At 61.1% G+C, this 24,140-nt stretch overlaps 8 protein-coding genes across 8 annotated transcripts; all 8 read left to right on the forward strand.

Annotated features, from left to right (window-relative positions):
* The first annotated feature begins 747 nt into the window (after positions 1–747).
* Positions 748–1,770, forward strand: LOC127017036 (inositol 1,4,5-trisphosphate receptor-interacting protein-like 1). Its single transcript, XM_050897920.1, has one exon. The coding sequence runs from the start codon at positions 748–750 to the stop codon at positions 1,768–1,770; it is 1,023 nt and encodes a 340-aa protein (XP_050753877.1).
* A 5,647-nt stretch (positions 1,771–7,417) lies between these two features.
* Positions 7,418–8,440, forward strand: LOC127017037 (inositol 1,4,5-trisphosphate receptor-interacting protein-like 1). The gene has a single exon (XM_050897922.1). The coding sequence runs from the start codon at positions 7,418–7,420 to the stop codon at positions 8,438–8,440; it is 1,023 nt and encodes a 340-aa protein (XP_050753879.1).
* Positions 8,441–9,507: 1,067 nt separating this feature from the next.
* LOC127017038 (inositol 1,4,5-trisphosphate receptor-interacting protein-like 1) lies at positions 9,508–10,521 on the forward strand. Its single transcript, XM_050897923.1, has one exon. The coding sequence runs from the start codon at positions 9,508–9,510 to the stop codon at positions 10,519–10,521; it is 1,014 nt and encodes a 337-aa protein (XP_050753880.1).
* A 1,070-nt stretch (positions 10,522–11,591) lies between these two features.
* On the forward strand, positions 11,592–12,605 carry LOC127017039 (inositol 1,4,5-trisphosphate receptor-interacting protein-like 1). Its single transcript, XM_050897924.1, has one exon. It carries the CDS (start codon positions 11,592–11,594, stop codon positions 12,603–12,605), a length of 1,014 nt encoding a protein of 337 aa, XP_050753881.1.
* A 1,068-nt stretch (positions 12,606–13,673) lies between these two features.
* Positions 13,674–14,687, forward strand: LOC127017040 (inositol 1,4,5-trisphosphate receptor-interacting protein-like 1). The gene has a single exon (XM_050897925.1). It carries the CDS (start codon positions 13,674–13,676, stop codon positions 14,685–14,687), a length of 1,014 nt encoding a protein of 337 aa, XP_050753882.1.
* Positions 14,688–15,757: 1,070 nt separating this feature from the next.
* LOC127017041 (inositol 1,4,5-trisphosphate receptor-interacting protein-like 1) lies at positions 15,758–16,771 on the forward strand. Its single transcript, XM_050897926.1, has one exon. The coding sequence runs from the start codon at positions 15,758–15,760 to the stop codon at positions 16,769–16,771; it is 1,014 nt and encodes a 337-aa protein (XP_050753883.1).
* Positions 16,772–17,840: 1,069 nt separating this feature from the next.
* Positions 17,841–18,854, forward strand: LOC127017042 (inositol 1,4,5-trisphosphate receptor-interacting protein-like 1). Its single transcript, XM_050897927.1, has one exon. It carries the CDS (start codon positions 17,841–17,843, stop codon positions 18,852–18,854), a length of 1,014 nt encoding a protein of 337 aa, XP_050753884.1.
* A 1,068-nt stretch (positions 18,855–19,922) lies between these two features.
* LOC127017043 (inositol 1,4,5-trisphosphate receptor-interacting protein-like 1) lies at positions 19,923–20,936 on the forward strand. Its single transcript, XM_050897928.1, has one exon. It carries the CDS (start codon positions 19,923–19,925, stop codon positions 20,934–20,936), a length of 1,014 nt encoding a protein of 337 aa, XP_050753885.1.
* Positions 20,937–24,140: the final 3,204 nt, after the last annotated feature.

Consider the following 24,140-nt stretch of genomic DNA (forward strand, 5'->3'; position numbering starts at 1 on the left):
CAAGAACTGCTCCAGCGCAGCTCCCCCGGGGGACACAGCTCTTGCCAGAAACCCTGCTCCTGTCTGGGCTCCTCTCTACGAGCCACGGCTCATGTCAGGACCCTGGTCCGGTGTGGGCTCTCCACAGTAGAAGATAAAGAGAGAAAGAAGAAAAGGCGGGAGTTGGGCACAACAGAGAAGAAAAAGGGAAGAAAAGGAAGGGAAAAGGGAGATGGACTGGAACAGGAGAACGAAGAGGCAGGAGGAAAAAAAGAAAGGACAACAAAAGAGGGGAAGAAAAAAGGAAACAGAAAAGGGAGAAGACAAGTAAATGGAGCAGAAAGGAAGGGGAGAGACCCAGTGAGGTGAGGCCAGGCAAGGGCGCGCCTGTGATGTGCTCTGGCACCTGTGACAGCACAGGGGACGAGTCACAATGGGGGCGGTTATCAGGGGCACCAGCAGGCAGCACTGCGCCAGTACGGCCTGAGCCAGCGGTGAGTGCACACGCGGCAGGGAGGTTGGGCTGGGCTGGACGAGGGCCGGGGCAGAAACGCGGGCCCCCAGGGAGGGGGGTCTGACCCTGCGGCGAGGGCCTGGCGCTCGGGGGAGCGCCGTGGGCAGGGCACGGTGCTGCCAGCGCCGGGCCTAGGTGCAGCCTCCCAGCTCCCTCGCCCCCTCTCCTACCTGCCCCCACGTCCCTGTGGCTCCCGCCCCCGCTCCCCCCACCCAGCCCCACTCAGCCCCCTTCTCTCCCCTCTCCTGCAGGCCATGGCTCTGGCAATAGTGTTCGCCTTGAGCGTGCTGGGCATCATCCAGACGCCACTGGGGGTTGGAGATGAGCTGGGTGCAGCTATTCGCCAGCGCGTGCAGCAGCGTGCGGAGCAGCTGATCCAGGTGATGGTTCAGCTGCTTGAAGAGATGGAGCTGAGCCCCCGGGAGCCCAGCAGGGTGCCCAGGGGAGCCCAGGTCTCTGCTGCCTTGCAGCAGTGGCAGTTCTGGGCCTTGGCTGGAGGCCTGGTCCTGCTCTTTTGGCTCTGCTGGTGGCTCTGGAAAAGGAGCTGTGAGCCAGGCAGCAGCAGCAAGCATGGCAGCTCCAGAAGCCTGGAGGAGGAGGAGGACGAGGAAGAGGGGCAAGACCCGTTACATATGGACAGGTTTCTGGACGAGTACACGTCGTGGCCGCTGCCGAACAGGCAAAGAATATGCACGGTGGTGGAAGAGGTGGTGAACGACCTTCTCTGTGTCTGCCGAATCCTCGCCGGCAATGACTTTGCGCCGCGACTGCAGCCAGCTGTCGGGGTGGGCGGCTTCCTAGAAGGCCAGAGTGCCCGTGGAGAAGACCTTGTCTATCGCCTGCTTGTGCCCCTCAAGCCACCCCGCGGGCACTCCTTCCACCTCGAGCTGGGCACCGAAGGGGAGATGCTGGTGAGGAACTCCCGCCTGCGTGTGCAACTGGAGTGCATGTGCACAAGGGAGCGGCGGCTGGGAGACGTGCTCTGCTTCCTCCACCACCCTGAGGATGAGCTGATGAGCCGTCAGGAAGCCAGCCTCCTACAAACCCTCTGCACCGGCTCGTACCTCGACGTGCAGAAAACCGCCTTGTGGCTCCAGGAGCTGATGACAGCAGCCTGCGTTGCTGTGCCTCAGGCGGGCACATGCAAGCTAACGGTGCTGCCCTCCACACGCTTCTGCAAGCTCAAGCTGACCAACGCCTTCAAGAGATCCCTCTCCATTGAGCTGATCTTGGCGGTGCAGCAAGGCAACTCGGACTCGTTTGTGAGCATGGAGTAGGCAGAGGTCAGCGTTACCAGCAGCGCGAGGTGGCCGAAGGAAGGGAGAGCCAAAGAGAGAGCGCAAGGTGGCCAAAGAGGCCGCTCGCTGCAAGGAGGCTTGCGACAGAGACTGCGTTACCACCTGGACAGCGACCGCCCACCCTCTTCACGAGACTCCATTCCCTCCGGGACCTTTCCCCTGGGCAAAGATGCCAATAAATCTTTCTTTTTTTAAAAGCTGCCTGTAAATACGCTGAGAGAAAAAAGAACGGGGGCTGGGTGCGCAAGCCATTAGCTGTCTTGGGATGTGATGATGTGTTGGTTTTCTGTAGCATGGGAGGGGCTACAGGGGTGGCTCCTGTGAGAAGCTACTAGAAGCTTCCCGGGCTCCAACCCGGACCCGCCTCTGGCCAAGGCTGAGCCAATCAGCAACGGCGGTTGCGCCTCTGTGATAGCATATTTAAGAAGGGTGGGGGGGAGACTCTTGTGGCTGAGAGTAAGATGGAGGAGGAAGAAGAGGAGTAGCAGCAAAGAGAGCAGGAGAGGAAGAAGAAGGTGGCAGCAGAAGAAGAGGAGCTCCAGTGAGGAGAGGAGTGGGATGTGAGAGAAACAACCAGGCACACACCAAGGTCAGTGAAGAAGGAGAGGGAGGAGGTGCGCTGGAGCAGAGATTCCCCTGCAGCCTGGTGTGAGGCGGCAGGCTGTCCCCCTGCAGCCCATGAAGGGTTAATGGCAGAGCAGAGATTCCCCTGCAACGGGTGGAGGACCCCACGGTGGAGCAGGTGGCTGGGCCCAGGAAAAGCAGCAACTCTGTGGTAAAGCTGGGGCAGTTTGGAGGTTAGGCTGGGCTGGACGAGGGCCAGGGCAGAAACGCAGGCCCCAGGGAGGGAGGTCTGACCCTGCAGCGAGGGCCTGGTGCTCGGGGGAGCACCGTGGGCAGGGCACGGTGCTGCCAGTGCCGGGGCTGGGCACAGGCCTTGCAGCCTCCCAGCTCCTTCGCCCCCTCTCCTACCTGCCCCCACGTCCCTGTGGCTCCCACCCCCGCTCCCCCACTCAGCCCCCTTCTCTCCCCTCTCCTGCAGGCCATGGCTCTGGCAATAGTGTTCGCCTTGAGCGTGCTGGGCATCATCCAGACGCCACTGGTGGTCGGAGATGATCTGGGTGCAGCTATTCGCCAGCGCGTGCAGCAGCGTGTGGAGCAGCTGATCCAGGTGATGGTTCAGCTGCTTGAAGAGATGGAGCTGAGCCCCCGGGAGCCCAGCAGGGTGCCCAGGGGAGCCCAGGTCTTTGCTGCCTTGCAGCAGTGGCAGTTCTGGGCCTTGGCTGGAGGCCTGGTCCTGCTCTTTTGGCTCTGCTGGTGGCTCTGGAAAAGGAGCTGTGAGCCAGGCAGCAGCAGCAAGCATGGCAGCTCCAGAAGCCTGGAGGAGGAGGAGGAGGGCAAGACCCATTACATATGGACAGGTTTCTGGACGAGTACACGTCGTGGCCGCTGCCGAACAGGCAAAGAATATGCACGGTGGTGGAAGAGGTGGTGAACGACCTTCTCTGTGTCTGCCGAATCCTCGCCGGCAATGACTTTGCGCCGCGACTGCAGCCAGCTGTTGGGGTGGGCGGCTTCCTAGAAGGCCAGAGTGCCCGTGGAGAAGACCTTGTCTATCGCCTGCTTGTGCCCCTCAAGCCACCCCGCGGGCACTCCTTCCACCTCGAGCTGGGCACCGAAGGGGAGATGCTGGTGAGGAACTCCCGCCTGCGTGTGCAACTGGAGTGCATGTGCACAAGGGAGCGGCGGCTGGGAGACGTGCTCTGCTTCCTCCACCACCCTGAGGATGAGCTGATGAGCAGTCAGGAAGCCAGCCTCCTACAAACCCTCTGCACCGGCTCGTACCTCGACGTGCAGAAAACCGCCTTGTGGCTCCATGAGCTGATGACAGCAGCCTGCGTTGCTGTGCCTCAGGCGGGCACATGCAAGCTAACGGTGCTGCCCTCCACACGCTTCTGCAAGCTCAAGCTGACCAACGCCTTCAAGAGATCCCTCTCCATTGAGCTGATCTTGGCGGTGCAGCAAGGCAACTCGGACTCGTTTGTGAGCATGGAGTAGGCAGAGGTCAGCGTTACCAGCAGCGCGAGGTGGCCGAAGGAAGGGAGAGCCAAAGAGAGAGCGCAAGGTGGCCAAAGAGGCCGCTCGCTGCAAGGAGGCTTGCGACAGAGACTGCGTTACCACCTGGACAGCGACCGCCCACCCTCTTCACGAGACTCCATTCCCTCCGGGACCTTTCCCCTGGGCAAAGATGCCAATAAATCTTTCTTTTTTTAAAAGCTGCCTGTAAATACGCTGAGAGAAAAAAGAACGGGGGCTGGGTGCGCCAGGCATTAGCTGTCTTGGGACGTGACCATAGCAGGGTGGAAAGCAGGTGCATAGCTTACACCAGGCTGCAGAGCACCAGGAGGCAGGTGACGAACCTCCGCCGATGTGGTGGGTTAACCTTGGCTGGCTGCCAGGTGCCCACCAAGCTGTGCTCTCATTCTCCCTACTTAGCAGGACAGGGGGAGAAAATGAGATGAAAAAGCTCGTGGGTCGAGATACGGACAGGGAGATCGCTTACTGATTACCATCACAGGCAAAACAGACTCAACTTGGGGAAAATTAATTTCATTTATTGCCATCCAGAAACAGAGTAGGATGGTGAGTCGCAAAGTCAAAACTAGAAACACCTTCCCCGACCCCCCACCCCTTCTTCCCAGGCACAACCTCACTCCTCCACCTCCAGCTCCTTTACCTCGTCCCCCCAAGCGGCACCGGGGATGGGGAATGGGGGTTGCGGTCAGTTCATAGTATTCGTCCTTCCCATGGGTCCTTCCCACGGGTCCTTCCCACGGGCTGCAGTTCTTCAAGAACTGCTCCAGCGCAGCTCCCCCGGGGGACACAGCTCTTGCCAGAAACCCTGCTCCTGTCTGGGCTCCTCTCTACGAGCCACGGCTCATGTCAGGACCCTGGTCCGGTGTGGGCTCTCCACAGTAGAAGATAAAGAGAGAAAGAAGAAAAGGCGGGAGTTGGGCACAACAGAGAAGAAAAAGGGAAGAAAAGGAAGGGAAAAGGGAGATGGACTGGAACAGGAGAACGAAGAGGCAGGAGGAAAAAAAGAAAGGACAACAAAAGAGGGGAAGAAAAAAGGAAACAGAAAAGGGAGAAGACAAGTAAATGGAGCAGAAAGGAAGGGGAGAGACCCAGTGAGGTGAGGCCAGGCAAGGGCGCGCCTGTGATGTGCTCTGGCACCTGTGACAGCACAGGGGACGAGTCACAATGGGGGCGGTTATCAGGGGCACCAGCAGGCAGCACTGCGCCAGTACGGCCTGAGCCAGCGGTGAGTGCACACGCGGCAGGGAGGTTGGGCTGGGCTGGACGAGGGCCGGGGCAGAAACGCGGGCCCCCAGGGAGGGGGGTCTGACCCTGCGGCGAGGGCCTGGCGCTCGGGGGAGCGCCGTGGGCAGGGCACGGTGCTGCCAGCGCCGGGCCTAGGTGCAGCCTCCCAGCTCCCTCGCCCCCTCTCCTACCTGCCCCCACGTCCCTGTGGCTCCCGCCCCCGCTCCCCCACCCAGCCCCACTCAGCCCCCTTCTCTCCCCTCTCCTGCAGGCCATGGCTCTGGCAATAGTGTTCGCCTTGAGCGTGCTGGGCATCATCCAGACGCCACTGGGGGTTGGAGATGAGCTGGGTGCAGCTATTCGCCAGCGCGTGCAGCAGCGTGCGGAGCAGCTGATCCAGGTGATGGTTCAGCTGCTTGAAGAGATGGAGCTGAGCCCCCGGGAGCCCAGCAGGGTGCCCAGGGGAGCCCAGGTCTCTGCTGCCTTGCAGCAGTGGCAGTTCTGGGCCTTGGCTGGAGGCCTGGTCCTGCTCTTTTGGCTCTGCTGGTGGCTCTGGAAAAGGAGCTGTGAGCCAGGCAGCAGCAGCAAGCATGGCAGCTCCAGAAGCCTGGAGGAGGAGGAGGACGAGGAAGAGGGGCAAGACCCGTTACATATGGACAGGTTTCTGGACGAGTACACGTCGTGGCCGCTGCCGAACAGGCAAAGAATATGCACGGTGGTGGAAGAGGTGGTGAACGACCTTCTCTGTGTCTGCCGAATCCTCGCCGGCAATGACTTTGCGCCGCGACTGCAGCCAGCTGTCGGGGTGGGCGGCTTCCTAGAAGGCCAGAGTGCCCGTGGAGAAGACCTTGTCTATCGCCTGCTTGTGCCCCTCAAGCCACCCCGCCTGCGTGTGCAACTGGAGTGCATGTGCACAAGGGAGCGGCGGCTGGGAGACGTGCTCTGCTTCCTCCACCACCCTGAGGATGAGCTGATGAGCCGTCAGGAAGCCAGCCTCCTACAAACCCTCTGCACCGGCTCGTACCTCGACGTGCAGAAAACCGCCTTGTGGCTCCAGGAGCTGATGACAGCAGCCTGCGTTGCTGTGCCTCAGGCGGGCACATGCAAGCTAACGGTGCTGCCCTCCACACGCTTCTGCAAGCTCAAGCTGACCAACGCCTCCAAGAGATCCCTCTCCATTGAGCTGATCTTGGCGGTGCAGCAAGGCAACTCGGACTCGTTTGTGAGCATGGAGTAGGCAGAGGTCAGCATTACCAGCAGCGCGAGGTGGCCGAAGGAAGGGAGAGCCAAAGAGAGAGCGCAAGGTGGCCAAAGAGGCCGCTCGCTGCAAGGAGGCTTGCGACAGAGACTGCGTTACCACCTGGACAGCGACCGCCCACCCTCTTCACGAGACTCCATTCCCTCCGGGACCTTTCCCCTGGGCAAAGATGCCAATAAATCTTTCTTTTTTTAAAAGCTGCCTGTAAATACGCTGAGAGAAAAAAGAACGGGGGCTGGGTGCGCAAGCCATTAGCTGTCTTGGGATGTGATGATGTGTTGGTTTTCTGTAGCATGGGAGGGGCTACAGGGGTGGCTCCTGTGAGAAGCTACTAGAAGCTTCCCGGGCTCCAACCCGGACCCGCCTCTGGCCAAGGCTGAGCCAATCAGCAACGGCGGTTGCGCCTCTGTGATAGCATATTTAAGAAGGGTGGGGGGGGAGACTCTTGTGGCTGAGAGTAAGATGGAGGAGGAAGAAGAGGAGTAGCAGCAAAGAGAGCAGGAGAGGAAGAAGAAGGTGGCAGCAGAAGAAGAGGAGCTCCAGTGAGGAGAGGAGTGGGATGTGAGAGAAACAACCAGGCACACACCAAGGTCAGTGAAGAAGGAGAGGGAGGAGGTGCGCTGGAGCAGAGATTCCCCTGCAGCCTGGTGTGAGGCGGCAGGCTGTCCCCCTGCAGCCCATGAAGGGTTAATGGCAGAGCAGAGATTCCCCTGCAACGGGTGGAGGACCCCACGGTGGAGCAGGTGGCTGGGCCCAGGAAAAGCAGCAACTCTGTGGTAAAGCTGGGGCAGTTTGGAGGTTAGGCTGGGCTGGACGAGGGCCAGGGCAGAAACGCAGGCCCCCAGGGAGGGAGGTCTGACCCTGCAGCGAGGGCCTGGTGCTCGGGGGAGCACCGTGGGCAGGGCACGGTGCTGCCAGTGCCGGGGCTGGGCACAGGCCTTGCAGCCTCCCAGCTCCTTCGCCCCTCTCCTACCTGCCCCCACGTCCCTGTGGCTCCCACCCCCGCTCCCCCCACCCAGCCCCCTTCTCTCCCCTCTCCTGCAGGCCATGGCTCTGGCAATAGTGTTCGCCTTGAGCGTGCTGGGCATCATCCAGACGCCACTGGGGGTTGGAGATGAGCTGGGTGCAGCTATTCGCCAGTGCGTGCAGCAGCGTGCGGAGCAGCTGATCCAGGTGATGGTTCAGCTGCTTGAAGAGATGGAGCTGAGCCCCCGGGAGCCCAGCAGGGTGCCCAGGGGAGCCCAGGTCTCTGCTGCCTTGCAGCAGTGGCAGTTCTGGGCCTTGGCTGGAGGCCTGGTCCTGCTCTTTTGGCTCTGCTGGTGGCTCTGGAAAAGGAGCTGTGAGCCAGGCAGCAGCAGCAAGCATGGCAGCTCCAGAAGCCTGGAGGAGGAGGAGGACGAGGAAGAGGGGCAAGACCCGTTACATATGGACAGGTTTCTGGACGAGTACACGTCGTGGCCGCTGCCGAACAGGCAAAGAATATGCACGGTGGTGGAAGAGGTGGTGAACGACCTTCTCTGTGTCTGCCGAATCCTCGCCGGCAATGACTTTGCGCCGCGACTGCAGCCAGCTGTCGGGGTGGGCGGCTTCCTAGAAGGCCAGAGTGCCCGTGGAGAAGACCTTGTCTATCGCCTGCTTGTGCCCCTCAAGCCACCCCGCGGGCACTCCTTCCACCTCGAGCTGGGCACCGAAGGGGAGATGCTGGTGAGGAACTCCCGCCTGCGTGTGCAACTGGAGTGCATGTGCACAAGGGAGCGGCGGCTGGGAGACGTGCTCTGCTTCCTCCACCACCCTGAGGATGAGCTGATGAGCCGTCAGGAAGCCAGCCTCCTACAAACCCTCTGCACCGGCTCGTACCTCGACGTGCAGAAAACCGCCTTGTGGCTCCAGGAGCTGATGACAGCAGCCTGCGTTGCTGTGCCTCAGGCGGGCACATGCAAGCTAACGGTGCTGCCCTCCACACGCTTCTGCAAGCTCAAGCTGACCAACGCCTCCAAGAGATCCCTCTCCATTGAGCTGATCTTGGCGGTGCAGCAAGGCAACTCGGACTCGTTTGTGAGCATGGAGTAGGCAGAGGTCAGCATTACCAGCAGCGCGAGGTGGCCGAAGGAAGGGAGAGCCAAAGAGAGAGCGCAAGGTGGCCAAAGAGGCCGCTCGCTGCAAGGAGGCTTGCGACAGAGACTGCGTTACCACCTGGACAGCGACCGCCCACCCTCTTCACGAGACTCCATTCCCTCCGGGACCTTTCCCCTGGGCAAAGATGCCAATAAATCTTTCTTTTTTAAAAGCTGCCTGTAAATACGCTGAGAGAAAAAAGAACGGGGGCTGGGTGCGCAAGCCATTAGCTGTCTTGGGATGTGATGATGTGTTGGTTTTCTGTAGCATGGGAGGGGCTACAGGGGTGGCTCCTGTGAGAAGCTACTAGAAGCTTCCCGGGCTCCAACCCGGACCCGCCTCTGGCCAAGGCTGAGCCAATCAGCAACGGCGGTTGCGCCTCTGTGATAGCATATTTAAGAAGGGTGGGGGGGGAGACTCTTGTGGCTGAGAGTAAGATGGAGGAGGAAGAAGAGGAGTAGCAGCAAAGAGAGCAGGAGAGGAAGAAGAAGGTGGCAGCAGAAGAAGAGGAGCTCCAGTGAGGAGAGGAGTGGGATGTGAGAGAAACAACCAGGCACACACCAAGGTCAGTGAAGAAGGAGAGGGAGGAGGTGCGCTGGAGCAGAGATTCCCCTGCAGCCTGGTGTGAGGCGGCAGGCTGTCCCCCTGCAGCCCATGAAGGGTTAATGGCAGAGCAGAGATTCCCTGCAACGGGTGGAGGACCCCACGGTGGAGCAGGTGGCTGGGCCCAGGAAAAGCAGCAACTCTGTGGTAAAGCTGGGGCAGTTTGGAGGTTAGGCTGGGCTGGACGAGGGCCAGGGCAGAAACGCAGGCCCCCAGGGAGGGAGGTCTGACCCTGCAGCGAGGGCCTGGTGCTCGGGGGAGCACCGTGGGCAGGGCACGGTGCTGCCAGTGCCGGGGCTGGGCACAGGCCTTGCAGCCTCCCAGCTCCTTCGCCCCCTCTCCTACCTGCCCCCACGTCCCTGTGGCTCCCACCCCCGCTCCCCCCACCCAGCCCCCTTCTCTCCCCTCTCCTGCAGGCCATGGCTCTGGCAATAGTGTTCGCCTTGAGCGTGCTGGGCATCATCCAGACGCCACTGGTGGTCGGAGATGATCTGGGTGCAGCTATTCGCCAGCGCGTGCAGCAGCGTGTGGAGCAGCTGATCCAGGTGATGGCTCAGCTGCTTGAAGAGATGGAGCTGAGCCCCCGGGAGCCCAGCAGGGTGCCCAGGGGAGCCCAGGTCTTTGCTGCCTTGCAGCAGTGGCAGTTCTGGGCCTTGGCTGGAGGCCTGGTCCTGCTCTTTTGGCTCTGCTGGTGGCTCTGGAAAAGGAGCTGTGAGCCAGGCAGCAGCAGCAAGCATGGCAGCTCCAGAAGCCTGGAGGAGGAGGAGGAGGGGCAAGACCCATTACATATGGACAGGTTTCTGGACGAGTACACGTCGTGGCCGCTGCCGAACAGGCAAAGAATATGCACGGTGGTGGAAGAGGTGGTGAACGACCTTCTCTGTGTCTGCCGAATCCTCGCCGGCAATGACTTTGCGCCGCGACTGCAGCCAGCTGTTGGGGTGGGCGGCTTCCTAGAAGGCCAGAGTGCCCGTGGAGAAGACCTTGTCTATCGCCTGCTTGTGCCCCTCAAGCCACCCCGCGGGCACTCCTTCCACCTCGAGCTGGGCACCGAAGGGGAGATGCTGGTGAGGAACTCCCGCCTGCGTGTGCAACTGGAGTGCATGTGCACAAGGGAGCGGCGGCTGGGAGACGTGCTCTGCTTCCTCCACCACCCTGAGGATGAGCTGATGAGCAGTCAGGAAGCCAGCCTCCTACAAACCCTCTGCACCGGCTCGTACCTCGACGTGCAGAAAACCGCCTTGTGGCTCCAGGAGCTGATGACAGCAGCCTGCGTTGCTGTGCCTCAGGCGGGCACATGCAAGCTAACGGTGCTGCCCTCCACACGCTTCTGCAAGCTCAAGCTGACCAACGCCTCCAAGAGATCCCTCTCCATTGAGCTGATCTTGGCGGTGCAGCAAGGCAACTCGGACTCGTTTGTGAGCATGGAGTAGGCAGAGGTCAGCGTTACCAGCAGCGCGAGGTGGCCGAAGGAAGGGAGAGCCAAAGAGAGAGCGCAAGGTGGCCAAAGAGGCCGCTCGCTGCAAGGAGGCTTGCGACAGAGACTGCGTTACCACCTGGACAGCGACCGCCCACCCTCTTCACGAGACTCCATTCCCTCCGGGACCTTTCCCCTGGGCAAAGATGCCAATAAATCTTTCTTTTTTTAAAAGCTGCCTGTAAATACGCTGAGAGAAAAAAGAACGGGGGCTGGGTGCGCAAGCCATTAGCTGTCTTGGGATGTGATGATGTGTTGGTTTTCTGTAGCATGGGAGGGGCTACAGGGGTGGCTCCTGTGAGAAGCTACTAGAAGCTTCCCGGGCTCCAACCCGGACCCGCCTCTGGCCAAGGCTGAGCCAATCAGCAACGGCGGTTGCGCCTCTGTGATAGCATATTTAAGAAGGGTGGGGGGGGGAGACTCTTGTGGCTGAGAGTAAGATGGAGGAGGAAGAAGAGGAGTAGCAGCAAAGAGAGCAGGAGAGGAAGAAGAAGGTGGCAGCAGAAGAAGAGGAGCTCCAGTGAGGAGAGGAGTGGGATGTGAGAGAAACAACCAGGCACACACCAAGGTCAGTGAAGAAGGAGAGGGAGGAGGTGCGCTGGAGCAGAGATTCCCCTGCAGCCTGGTGTGAGGCGGCAGGCTGTCCCCCTGCAGCCCATGAAGGGTTAATGGCAGAGCAGAGATTCCCCTGCAACAGGTGGAGGACCCCACGGTGGAGCAGGTGGCTGGGCCCAGGAAAAGCAGCAACTCTGTGGTAAAGCTGGGGCAGTTTGGAGGTTGGGCTGGGCTGGACGAGGGCCAGGGCAGAAACGCAGGCCCCCAGGGAGGGAGGTCTGACCCTGCAGCGAGGGCCTGGTGCTCGGGGGAGCACCGTGGGCAGGGCACGGTGCTGCCAGTGCCGGGGCTGGGCACAGGCCTTGCAGCCTCCCAGCTCCTTCGCCCCCTCTCCTACCTGCCCCCACGTCCCTGTGGCTCCCACCCCCGCTCCCCCCACTCAGCCCCCTTCTCTCCCCTCTCCTGCAGGCCATGGCTCTGGCAATAGTGTTCGCCTTGAGCGTGCTGGGCATCATCCAGACGCCACTGGTGGTCGGAGATGATCTGGGTGCAGCTATTCGCCAGCGCGTGCAGCAGCGTGTGGAGCAGCTGATCCAGGTGATGGTTCAGCTGCTTGAAGAGATGGAGCTGAGCCCCCGGGAGCCCAGCAGGGTGCCCAGGGGAGCCCAGGTCTTTGCTGCCTTGCAGCAGTGGCAGTTCTGGGCCTTGGCTGGAGGCCTGGTCCTGCTCTTTTGGCTCTGCTGGTGGCTCTGGAAAAGGAGCTGTGAGCCAGGCAGCAGCAGCAAGCATGGCAGCTCCAGAAGCCTGGAGGAGGAGGAGGAGGGGCAAGACCCATTACATATGGACAGGTTTCTGGACGAGTACACGTCGTGGCCGCTGCCGAACAGGCAAAGAATATGCACGGTGGTGGAAGAGGTGGTGAACGACCTTCTCTGTGTCTGCCGAATCCTCGCCGGCAATGACTTTGCGCCGCGACTGCAGCCAGCTGTCGGGGTGGGCGGCTTCCTAGAAGGCCAGAGTGCCCGTGGAGAAGACCTTGTCTATCGCCTGCTTGTGCCCCTCAAGCCACCCCGCGGGCACTCCTTCCACCTCGAGCTGGGCACCGAAGGGGAGATGCTGGTGAGGAACTCCCGCCTGCGTGTGCAACTGGAGTGCATGTGCACAAGGGAGCGGCGGCTGGGAGACGTGCTCTGCTTCCTCCACCACCCTGAGGATGAGCTGATGAGCAGTCAGGAAGCCAGCCTCCTACAAACCCTCTGCACCGGCTCGTACCTCGACGTGCAGAAAACCGCCTTGTGGCTCCAGGAGCTGATGACAGCAGCCTGCGTTGCTGTGCCTCAGGCGGGCACATGCAAGCTAACGGTGCTGCCCTCCACACGCTTCTGCAAGCTCAAGCTGACCAACGCCTCCAAGAGATCCCTCTCCATTGAGCTGATCTTGGCGGTGCAGCAAGGCAACTCGGACTCGTTTGTGAGCATGGAGTAGGCAGAGGTCAGCGTTACCAGCAGCGCGAGGTGGCCGAAGGAAGGGAGAGCCAAAGAGAGAGCGCAAGGTGGCCAAAGAGGCCGCTCGCTGCAAGGAGGCTTGCGACAGAGACTGCGTTACCACCTGGACAGCGACCGCCCACCCTCTTCACGAGACTCCATTCCCTCCGGGACCTTTCCCCTGGGCAAAGATGCCAATAAATCTTTCTTTTTTTAAAAGCTGCCTGTAAATACGCTGAGAGAAAAAAGAACGGGGGCTGGGTGCGCAAGCCATTAGCTGTCTTGGGATGTGATGATGTGTTGGTTTTCTGTAGCATGGGAGGGGCTACAGGGGTGGCTCCTGTGAGAAGCTACTAGAAGCTTCCCGGGCTCCAACCCGGACCCGCCTCTGGCCAAGGCTGAGCCAATCAGCAACGGCGGTTGCGCCTCTGTGATAGCATATTTAAGAAGGGTGGGGGGGGAGACTCTTGTGGCTGAGAGTAAGATGGAGGAGGAAGAAGAGGAGTAGCAGCAAAGAGAGCAGGAGAGGAAGAAGAAGGTGGCAGCAGAAGAAGAGGAGCTCCAGTGAGGAGAGGAGTGGGATGTGAGAGAAACAACCAGGCACACACCAAGGTCAGTGAAGAAGGAGAGGGAGGAGGTGCGCTGGAGCAGAGATTCCCCTGCAGCCTGGTGTGAGGCGGCAGGCTGTCCCCCTGCAGCCCATGAAGGGTTAATGGCAGAGCAGAGATTCCCTGCAACAGGTGGAGGACCCCACGGTGGAGCAGGTGGCTGGGCCCAGGAAAAGCAGCAACTCTGTGGTAAAGCTGGGGCAGTTTGGAGGTTGGGCTGGGCTGGACGAGGGCCAGGGCAGAAACGCAGGCCCCCAGGGAGGGAGGTCTGACCCTGCAGCGAGGGCCTGGTGCTCGGGGGAGCACCGTGGGCAGGGCACGGTGCTGCCAGTGCCGGGGCTGGGCACAGGCCTTGCAGCCTCCCAGCTCCTTCGCCCCCTCTCCTACCTGCCCCCACGTCCCTGTGGCTCCCACCCCCGCTCCCCCCACTCAGCCCCCTTCTCTCCCCTCTCCTGCAGGCCATGGCTCTGGCAATAGTGTTCGCCTTGAGCGTGCTGGGCATCATCCAGACGCCACTGGTGGTCGGAGATGATCTGGGTGCAGCTATTCGCCAGCGCGTGCAGCAGCGTGTGGAGCAGCTGATCCAGGTGATGGCTCAGCTGCTTGAAGAGATGGAGCTGAGCCCCCGGGAGCCCAGCAGGGTGCCCAGGGGAGCCCAGGTCTTTGCTGCCTTGCAGCAGTGGCAGTTCTGGGCCTTGGCTGGAGGCCTGGTCCTGCTCTTTTGGCTCTGCTGGTGGCTCTGGAAAAGGAGCTGTGAGCCAGGCAGCAGCAGCAAGCATGGCAGCTCCAGAAGCCTGGAGGAGGAGGAGGAGGGGCAAGACCCATTACATATGGACAGGTTTCTGGACGAGTACACGTCGTGGCCGCTGCCGAACAGGCAAAGAATATGCACGGTGGTGGAAGAGGTGGTGAACGACCTTCTCTGTGTCTGCCGAATCCTCGCCGGCAATGACTTTGCGCCGCGACTGCAGCCAGCTGTTGGGGTGGGCGGCTTCCTAGAAGGCCAGAGTGCCCGTGGAGAAGACCTTGTCTATCGCCTGCTTGTGCCCCTCAAGCCACCCCGCGGGCACTCCTTCCACCTCGAGCTGGGCACCGAAGGGGAGATGCTGGTGAGGAACTCCCGCCTGCGTGTGCAACTGGAGTGCATGTGCACAAGGGAGCGGCGGCTGGGAGACGTGCTCTGCTTCCTCCACCACCCTGAGGATGAGCTGATGAGCAGTCAGGAAGCCAGCCTCCTACAAACCCTCTGCACCGGCTCGTACCTCGACGTGCAGAAAACCGCCTTGTGGCTCCAGGAGCTGATGACAGCAGCCTGCGTTGCTGTGCCTCAGGCGGGCACATGCAAGCTAACGGTGCTGCCCTCCACACGCTTCTGCAAGCTCAAGCTGACCAACGCCTCCAAGAGATCCCTCTCCATTGAGCTGATCTTGGCGGTGCAGCAAGGCAACTCGGACTCGTTTGTGAGCATGGAGTAGGCAGAGGTCAGCGTTACCAGCAGCGCGAGGTGGCCGAAGGAAGGGAGAGCCAAAGAGAGAGCGCAAGGTGGCCAAAGAGGCCGCTCGCTGCAAGGAGGCTTGCGACAGAGACTGCGTTACCACCTGGACAGCGACCGCCCACCCTCTTCACGAGACTCCATTCCCTCCGGGACCTTTCCCCTGGGCAAAGATGCCAATAAATCTTTCTTTTTTTAAAAGCTGCCTGTAAATACGCTGAGAGAAAAAAGAACGGGGGCTGGGTGCGCAAGCCATTAGCTGTCTTGGGATGTGATGATGTGTTGGTTTTCTGTAGCATGGGAGGGGCTACAGGGGTGGCTCCTGTGAGAAGCTACTAGAAGCTTCCCGGGCTCCAACCCGGACCCGCCTCTGGCCAAGGCTGAGCCAATCAGCAACGGCGGTTGCGCCTCTGTGATAGCATATTTAAGAAGGGTGGGGGGGGGAGACTCTTGTGGCTGAGAGTAAGATGGAGGAGGAAGAAGAGGAGTAGCAGCAAAGAGAGCAGGAGAGGAAGAAGAAGGTGGCAGCAGAAGAAGAGGAGCTCCAGTGAGGAGAGGAGTGGGATGTGAGAGAAACAACCAGGCACACACCAAGGTCAGTGAAGAAGGAGAGGGAGGAGGTGCGCTGGAGCAGAGATTCCCCTGCAGCCTGGTGTGAGGCGGCAGGCTGTCCCCCTGCAGCCCATGAAGGGTTAATGGCAGAGCAGAGATTCCCCTGCAACAGGTGGAGGACCCCACGGTGGAGCAGGTGGCTGGGCCCAGGAAAAGCAGCAACTCTGTGGTAAAGCTGGGGCAGTTTGGAGGTTGGGCTGGGCTGGACGAGGGCCAGGGCAGAAACGCAGGCCCCCAGGGAGGGAGGTCTGACCCTGCAGCGAGGGCCTGGTGCTCGGGGGAGCACCGTGGGCAGGGCACGGTGCTGCCAGTGCCGGGGCTGGGCACAGGCCTTGCAGCCTCCCAGCTCCTTCGCCCCCTCTCCTACCTGCCCCCACGTCCCTGTGGCTCCCACCCCCGCTCCCCCCACTCAGCCCCCTTCTCTCCCCTCTCCTGCAGGCCATGGCTCTGGCAATAGTGTTCGCCTTGAGCGTGCTGGGCATCATCCAGACGCCACTGGTGGTCGGAGATGATCTGGGTGCAGCTATTCGCCAGCGCGTGCAGCAGCGTGTGGAGCAGCTGATCCAGGTGATGGTTCAGCTGCTTGAAGAGATGGAGCTGAGCCCCCGGGAGCCCAGCAGGGTGCCCAGGGGAGCCCAGGTCTTTGCTGCCTTGCAGCAGTGGCAGTTCTGGGCCTTGGCTGGAGGCCTGGTCCTGCTCTTTTGGCTCTGCTGGTGGCTCTGGAAAAGGAGCTGTGAGCCAGGCAGCAGCAGCAAGCATGGCAGCTCCAGAAGCCTGGAGGAGGAGGAGGAGGGGCAAGACCCATTACATATGGACAGGTTTCTGGACGAGTACACGTCGTGGCCGCTGCCGAACAGGCAAAGAATATGCACGGTGGTGGAAGAGGTGGTGAACGACCTTCTCTGTGTCTGCCGAATCCTCGCCGGCAATGACTTTGCGCCGCGACTGCAGCCAGCTGTCGGGGTGGGCGGCTTCCTAGAAGGCCAGAGTGCCCGTGGAGAAGACCTTGTCTATCGCCTGCTTGTGCCCCTCAAGCCACCCCGCGGGCACTCCTTCCACCTCGAGCTGGGCACCGAAGGGGAGATGCTGGTGAGGAACTCCCGCCTGCGTGTGCAACTGGAGTGCATGTGCACAAGGGAGCGGCGGCTGGGAGACGTGCTCTGCTTCCTCCACCACCCTGAGGATGAGCTGATGAGCAGTCAGGAAGCCAGCCTCCTACAAACCCTCTGCACCGGCTCGTACCTCGACGTGCAGAAAACCGCCTTGTGGCTCCAGGAGCTGATGACAGCAGCCTGCGTTGCTGTGCCTCAGGCGGGCACATGCAAGCTAACGGTGCTGCCCTCCACACGCTTCTGCAAGCTCAAGCTGACCAACGCCTCCAAGAGATCCCTCTCCATTGAGCTGATCTTGGCGGTGCAGCAAGGCAACTCGGACTCGTTTGTGAGCATGGAGTAGGCAGAGGTCAGCGTTACCAGCAGCGCGAGGTGGCCGAAGGAAGGGAGAGCCAAAGAGAGAGCGCAAGGTGGCCAAAGAGGCCGCTCGCTGCAAGGAGGCTTGCGACAGAGACTGCGTTACCACCTGGACAGCGACCGCCCACCCTCTTCACGAGACTCCATTCCCTCCGGGACCTTTCCCCTGGGCAAAGATGCCAATAAATCTTTCTTTTTTTAAAAGCTGCCTGTAAATACGCTGAGAGAAAAAAGAACGGGGGCTGGGTGCGCAAGCCATTAGCTGTCTTGGGATGTGATGATGTGTTGGTTTTCTGTAGCATGGGAGGGGCTACAGGGGTGGCTCCTGTGAGAAGCTACTAGAAGCTTCCCGGGCTCCAACCCGGACCCGCCTCTGGCCAAGGCTGAGCCAATCAGCAACGGCGGTTGCGCCTCTGTGATAGCATATTTAAGAAGGGTGGGGGGGGAGACTCTTGTGGCTGAGAGTAAGATGGAGGAGGAAGAAGAGGAGTAGCAGCAAAGAGAGCAGGAGAGGAAGAAGAAGGTGGCAGCAGAAGAAGAGGAGCTCCAGTGAGGAGAGGAGTGGGATGTGAGAGAAACAACCAGGCACACACCAAGGTCAGTGAAGAAGGAGAGGGAGGAGGTGCGCTGGAGCAGAGATTCCCCTGCAGCCTGGTGTGAGGCGGCAGGCTGTCCCCCTGCAGCCCATGAAGGGTTAATGGCAGAGCAGAGATTCCCCTGCAACAGGTGGAGGACCCCACGGTGGAGCAGGTGGCTGGGCCCAGGAAAAGCAGCAACTCTGTGGTAAAGCTGGGGCAGTTTGGAGGTTGGGCTGGGCTGGACGAGGGCCAGGGCAGAAACGCAGGCCCCCAGGGAGGGAGGTCTGACCCTGCAGCGAGGGCCTGGTGCTCGGGGGAGCACCGTGGGCAGGGCACGGTGCTGCCAGTGCCGGGGCTGGGCACAGGCCTTGCAGCCTCCCAGCTCCTTCGCCCCCTCTCCTACCTGCCCCCACGTCCCTGTGGCTCCCACCCCCGCTCCCCCCACTCAGCCCCCTTCTCTCCCCTCTCCTGCAGGCCATGGCTCTGGCAATAGTGTTCGCCTTGAGCGTGCTGGGCATCATCCAGACGCCACTGGTGGTCGGAGATGATCTGGGTGCAGCTATTCGCCAGCGCGTGCAGCAGCGTGTGGAGCAGCTGATCCAGGTGATGGTTCAGCTGCTTGAAGAGATGGAGCTGAGCCCCCGGGAGCCCAGCAGGGTGCCCAGGGGAGCCCAGGTCTTTGCTGCCTTGCAGCAGTGGCAGTTCTGGGCCTTGGCTGGAGGCCTGGTCCTGCTCTTTTGGCTCTGCTGGTGGCTCTGGAAAAGGAGCTGTGAGCCAGGCAGCAGCAGCAAGCATGGCAGCTCCAGAAGCCTGGAGGAGGAGGAGGAGGGGCAAGACCCATTACATATGGACAGGTTTCTGGACGAGTACACGTCGTGGCCGCTGCCGAACAGGCAAAGAATATGCACGGTGGTGGAAGAGGTGGTGAACGACCTTCTCTGTGTCTGCCGAATCCTCGCCGGCAATGACTTTGCGCCGCGACTGCAGCCAGCTGTCGGGGTGGGCGGCTTCCTAGAAGGCCAGAGTGCCCGTGGAGAAGACCTTGTCTATCGCCTGCTTGTGCCCCTCAAGCCACCCCGCGGGCACTCCTTCCACCTCGAGCTGGGCACCGAAGGGGAGATGCTGGTGAGGAACTCCCGCCTGCGTGTGCAACTGGAGTGCATGTGCACAAGGGAGCGGCGGCTGGGAGACGTGCTCTGCTTCCTCCACCACCCTGAGGATGAGCTGATGAGCAGTCAGGAAGCCAGCCTCCTACAAACCCTCTGCACCGGCTCGTACCTCGACGTGCAGAAAACCGCCTTGTGGCTCCAGGAGCTGATGACAGCAGCCTGCGTTGCTGTGCCTCAGGCGGGCACATGCAAGCTAACGGTGCTGCCCTCCACGCGCTTCTGCAAGCTCAAGCTGACCAACGCCTCCAAGAGATCCCTCTCCATTGAGCTGATCTTGGCGGTGCAGCAAGGCAACTCGGACTCGTTTGTGAGCATGGAGTAGGCAGAGGTCAGCGTTACCAGCAGCGCGAGGTGGCCGAAGGAAGGGAGAGCCAAAGAGAGAGCGCAAGGTGGCCAAAGAGGCCGCTCGCTGCAAGGAGGCTTGCGACAGAGACTGCGTTACCACCTGGACAGCGACCGCCCACCCTCTTCACGAGACTCCATTCCCTCCGGGACCTTTCCCCTGGGCAAAGATGCCAATAAATCTTTCTTTTTTTAAAAGCTGCCTGTAAATACGCTGAGAGAAAAAAGAACGGGGGCTGGGTGCGCAAGCCATTAGCTGTCTTGGGATGTGATGATGTGTTGGTTTTCTGTAGCATGGAGGGGCTACAGGGGTGGCTCCTGTGAGAAGCTACTAGAAGCTTCCCGGGCTCCAACCCGGACCCGCCTCTGGCCAAGGCTGAGCCAATCAGCAACGGCGGTTGCGCCTCTGTGATAGCATATTTAAGAAGGGTGGGGGGGGAGACTCTTGTGGCTGAGAGTAAGATGGAGGAGGAAGAAGAGGAGTAGCAGCAAAGAGAGCAGGAGAGGAAGAAGAAGGTGGCAGCAGAAGAAGAGGAGCTCCAGTGAGGAGAGGAGTGGGATGTGAGAGAAACAACCAGGCACACACCAAGGTCAGTGAAGAAGGAGAGGGAGGAGGTGCGCTGGAGCAGAGATTCCCCTGCAGCCTGGTGTGAGGCGGCAGGCTGTCCCCCTGCAGCCCATGAAGGGTTAATGGCAGAGCAGAGATTCCCCTGCAACGGGTGGAGGACCCCACGGTGGAGCAGGTGGCTGGGCCCAGGAAAAGCAGCAACTCTGTGGTAAAGCTGGGGCAGTTTGGAGGTTAGGCTGGGCTGGACGAGGGCCAGGGCAGAAACGCAGGCCCCCAGGGAGGGAGGTCTGACCCTGCAGCGAGGGCCTGGTGCTCGGGGGAGCACCGTGGGCAGGGCACGGTGCTGCCAGTGCCGGGGCTGGGCACAGGCCTTGCAGCCTCCCAGCTCCTTCGCCCCCTCTCCTACCTGCCCCCACGTCCCTGTGGCTCCCACCCCCGCTCCCCCCACCCAGCCCCCTTCTCTCCCCTCTCCTGCAGGCCATGGCTCTGGCAATAGTGTTCGCCTTGAGCGTGCTGGGCATCATCCAGACGCCACTGGTGGTCGGAGATGATCTGGGTGCAGCTATTCGCCAGCGCGTGCAGCAGCGTGTGGAGCAGCTGATCCAGGTGATGGCTCAGCTGCTTGAAGAGATGGAGCTGAGCCCCCGGGAGCCCAGCAGGGTGCCCAGGGGAGCCCAGGTCTTTGCTGCCTTGCAGCAGTGGCAGTTCTGGGCCTTGGCTGGAGGCCTGGTCCTGCTCTTTTGGCTCTGCTGGTGGCTCTGGAAAAGGAGCTGTGAGCCAGGCAGCAGCAGCAAGCATGGCAGCTCCAGAAGCCTGGAGGAGGAGGAGGAGGGGCAAGACCCATTACATATGGACAGGTTTCTGGACGAGTACACGTCGTGGCCGCTGCCGAACAGGCAAAGAATATGCACGGTGGTGGAAGAGGTGGTGAACGACCTTCTCTGTGTCTGCCGAATCCTCGCCGGCAATGACTTTGCGCCGCGACTGCAGCCAGCTGTTGGGGTGGGCGGCTTCCTAGAAGGCCAGAGTGCCCGTGGAGAAGACCTTGTCTATCGCCTGCTTGTGCCCCTCAAGCCACCCCGCGGGCACTCCTTCCACCTCGAGCTGGGCACCGAAGGGGAGATGCTGGTGAGGAACTCCCGCCTGCGTGTGCAACTGGAGTGCATGTGCACAAGGGAGCGGCGGCTGGGAGACGTGCTCTGCTTCCTCCACCACCCTGAGGATGAGCTGATGAGCAGTCAGGAAGCCAGCCTCCTACAAACCCTCTGCACCGGCTCGTACCTCGACGTGCAGAAAACCGCCTTGTGGCTCCAGGAGCTGATGACAGCAGCCTGCGTTGCTGTGCCTCAGGCGGGCACATGCAAGCTAACGGTGCTGCCCTCCACACGCTTCTGCAAGCTCAAGCTGACCAACGCCTCCAAGAGATCCCTCTCCATTGAGCTGATCTTGGCGGTGCAGCAAGGCAACTCGGACTCGTTTGTGAGCATGGAGTAGGCAGAGGTCAGCGTTACCAGCAGCGCGAGGTGGCCGAAGGAAGGGAGAGCCAAAGAGAGAGCGCAAGGTGGCCAAAGAGGCCGCTCGCTGCAAGGAGGCTTGCGACAGAGACTGCGTTACCACCTGGACAGCGACCGCCCACCCTCTTCACGAGACTCCATTCCCTCCGGGACCTTTCCCCTGGGCAAAGATGCCAATAAATCTTTCTTTTTTTAAAAGCTGCCTGTAAATACGCTGAGAGAAAAAAGAACGGGGGCTGGGTGCGCAAGCCATTAGCTGTCTTGGGATGTGATGATGTGTTGGTTTTCTGTAGCATGGGAGGGGCTACAGGGGTGGCTCCTGTGAGAAGCTACTAGAAGCTTCCCGGGCTCCAACCCGGACCCGCCTCTGGCCAAGGCTGAGCCAATCAGCAACGGCGGTTGCGCCTCTGTGATAGCATATTTAAGAAGGGTGGGGGGGGGAGACTCTTGTGGCTGAGAGTAAGATGGAGGAGGAAGAAGAGGAGTAGCAGCAAAGAGAGCAGGAGAGGAAGAAGAAGGTGGCAGCAGAAGAAGAGGAGCTCCAGTGAGGAGAGGAGTGGGATGTGAGAGAAACAACCAGGCACACACCAAGGTCAGTGAAGAAGGAGAGGGAGGAGGTGCGCTGGAGCAGAGATTCCCCTGCAGCCTGGTGTGAGGCGGCAGGCTGTCCCCCTGCAGCCCATGAAGGGTTAATGGCAGAGCAGAGATTCCCCTGCAACAGGTGGAGGACCCCACGGTGGAGCAGGTGGCTGGGCCCAGGAAAAGCAGCAACTCTGTGGTAAAGCTGGGGCAGTTTGGAGGTTGGGCTGGGCTGGACGAGGGCCAGGGCAGAAACGCAGGCCCCCAGGGAGGGAGGTCTGACCCTGCAGCGAGGGCCTGGTGCTCGGGGGAGCACCGTGGGCAGGGCACGGTGCTGCCAGTGCCGGGGCTGGGCACAGGCCTTGCAGCCTCCCAGCTCCTTCGCCCCTCTCCTACCTGCCCCCACGTCCCTGTGGCTCCCACCCCCGCTCCCCCCACTCAGCCCCCTTCTCTCCCCTCTCCTGCAGGCCATGGCTCTGGCAATAGTGTTCGCCTTGAGCGTGCTGGGCATCATCCAGACGCCACTGGTGGTCGGAGATGATCTGGGTGCAGCTATTCGCCAGCGCGTGCAGCAGCGTGTGGAGCAGCTGATCCAGGTGATGGTTCAGCTGCTTGAAGAGATGGAGCTGAGCCCCCGGGAGCCCAGCAGGGTGCCCAGGGGAGCCCAGGTCTTTGCTGCCTTGCAGCAGTGGCAGTTCTGGGCCTTGGCTGGAGGCCTGGTCCTGCTCTTTTGGCTCTGCTGGTGGCTCTGGAAAAGGAGCTGTGAGCCAGGCAGCAGCAGCAAGCATGGCAGCTCCAGAAGCCTGGAGGAGGAGGAGGAGGGGCAAGACCCATTACATATGGACAGGTTTCTGGACGAGTACACGTCGTGGCCGCTGCCGAACAGGCAAAGAATATGCACGGTGGTGGAAGAGGTGGTGAACGACCTTCTCTGTGTCTGCCGAATCCTCGCCGGCAATGACTTTGCGCCGCGACTGCAGCCAGCTGTCGGGGTGGGCGGCTTCCTAGAAGGCCAGAGTGCCCGTGGAGAAGACCTTGTCTATCGCCTGCTTGTGCCCCTCAAGCCACCCCGCGGGCACTCCTTCCACCTCGAGCTGGGCACCGAAGGGGAGATGCTGGTGAGGAACTCCCGCCTGCGTGTGCAACTGGAGTGCATGTGCACAAGGGAGCGGCGGCTGGGAGACGTGCTCTGCTTCCTCCACCACCCTGAGGATGAGCTGATGAGCAGTCAGGAAGCCAGCCTCCTACAAACCCTCTGCACCGGCTCGTACCTCGACGTGCAGAAAACCGCCTTGTGGCTCCAGGAGCTGATGACAGCAGCCTGCGTTGCTGTGCCTCAGGCGGGCACATGCAAGCTAACGGTGCTGCCCTCCACACGCTTCTGCAAGCTCAAGCTGACCAACGCCTCCAAGAGATCCCTCTCCATTGAGCTGATCTTGGCGGTGCAGCAAGGCAACTCGGACTCGTTTGTGAGCATGGAGTAGGCAGAGGTCAGCGTTACCAGCAGCGCGAGGTGGCCGAAGGAAGGGAGAGCCAAAGAGAGAGCGCAAGGTGGCCAAAGAGGCCGCTCGCTGCAAGGAGGCTTGCGACAGAGACTGCGTTACCACCTGGACAGCGACCGCCCACCCTCTTCACGAGACTCCATTCCCTCCGGGACCTTTCCCCTGGGCAAAGATGCCAATAAATCTTTCTTTTTTTAAAAGCTGCCTGTAAATACGCTGAGAGAAAAAAGAACGGGGGCTGGGTGCGCAAGCCATTAGCTGTCTTGGGATGTGATGATGTGTTGGTTTTCTGTAGCATGGGAGGGGCTACAGGGGTGGCTCCTGTGAGAAGCTACTAGAAGCTTCCCGGGCTCCAACCCGGACCCGCCTCTGGCCAAGGCTGAGCCAATCAGCAACGGCGGTTGCGCCTCTGTGATAGCATATTTAAGAAGGGTGGGGGGGGAGACTCTTGTGGCTGAGAGTAAGATGGAGGAGGAAGAAGAGGAGTAGCAGCAAAGAGAGCAGGAGAGGAAGAAGAAGGTGGCAGCAGAAGAAGAGGAGCTCCAGTGAGGAGAGGAGTGGGATGTGAGAGAAACAACCAGGCACACACCAAGGTCAGTGAAGAAGGAGAGGGAGGAGGTGCGCTGGAGCAGAGATTCCCCTGCAGCCTGGTGTGAGGCGGCAGGCTGTCCCCCTGCAGCCCATGAAGGGTTAATGGCAGAGCAGAGATTCCCCTGCAACAGGTGGAGGACCCCACGGTGGAGCAGGTGGCTGGGCCCAGGAAAAGCAGCAACTCTGTGGTAAAGCTGGGGCAGTTTGGAGGTTGGGCTGGGCTGGACGAGGGCCAGGGCAGAAACGCAGGCCCCCAGGGAGGGAGGTCTGACCCTGCAGCGAGGGCCTGGTGCTCGGGGGAGCACCGTGGGCAGGGCACGGTGCTGCCAGTGCCGGGGCTGGGCACAGGCCTTGCAGCCTCCCAGCTCCTTCGCCCCCTCTCCTACCTGCCCCCACGTCCCTGTGGCTCCCACCCCCGCTCCCCCCACTCAGCCCCCTTCTCTCCCCTCTCCTGCAGGCCATGGCTCTGGCAATAGTGTTCGCCTTGAGCGTGCTGGGCATCATCCAGACGC

The sequence above is a fragment of the Gymnogyps californianus genome, chromosome 5 (assembly GCF_018139145.2).
Source record: "Gymnogyps californianus isolate 813 chromosome 5, ASM1813914v2, whole genome shotgun sequence".
Taxonomy (NCBI): domain Eukaryota; kingdom Metazoa; phylum Chordata; class Aves; order Accipitriformes; family Cathartidae; genus Gymnogyps; species Gymnogyps californianus.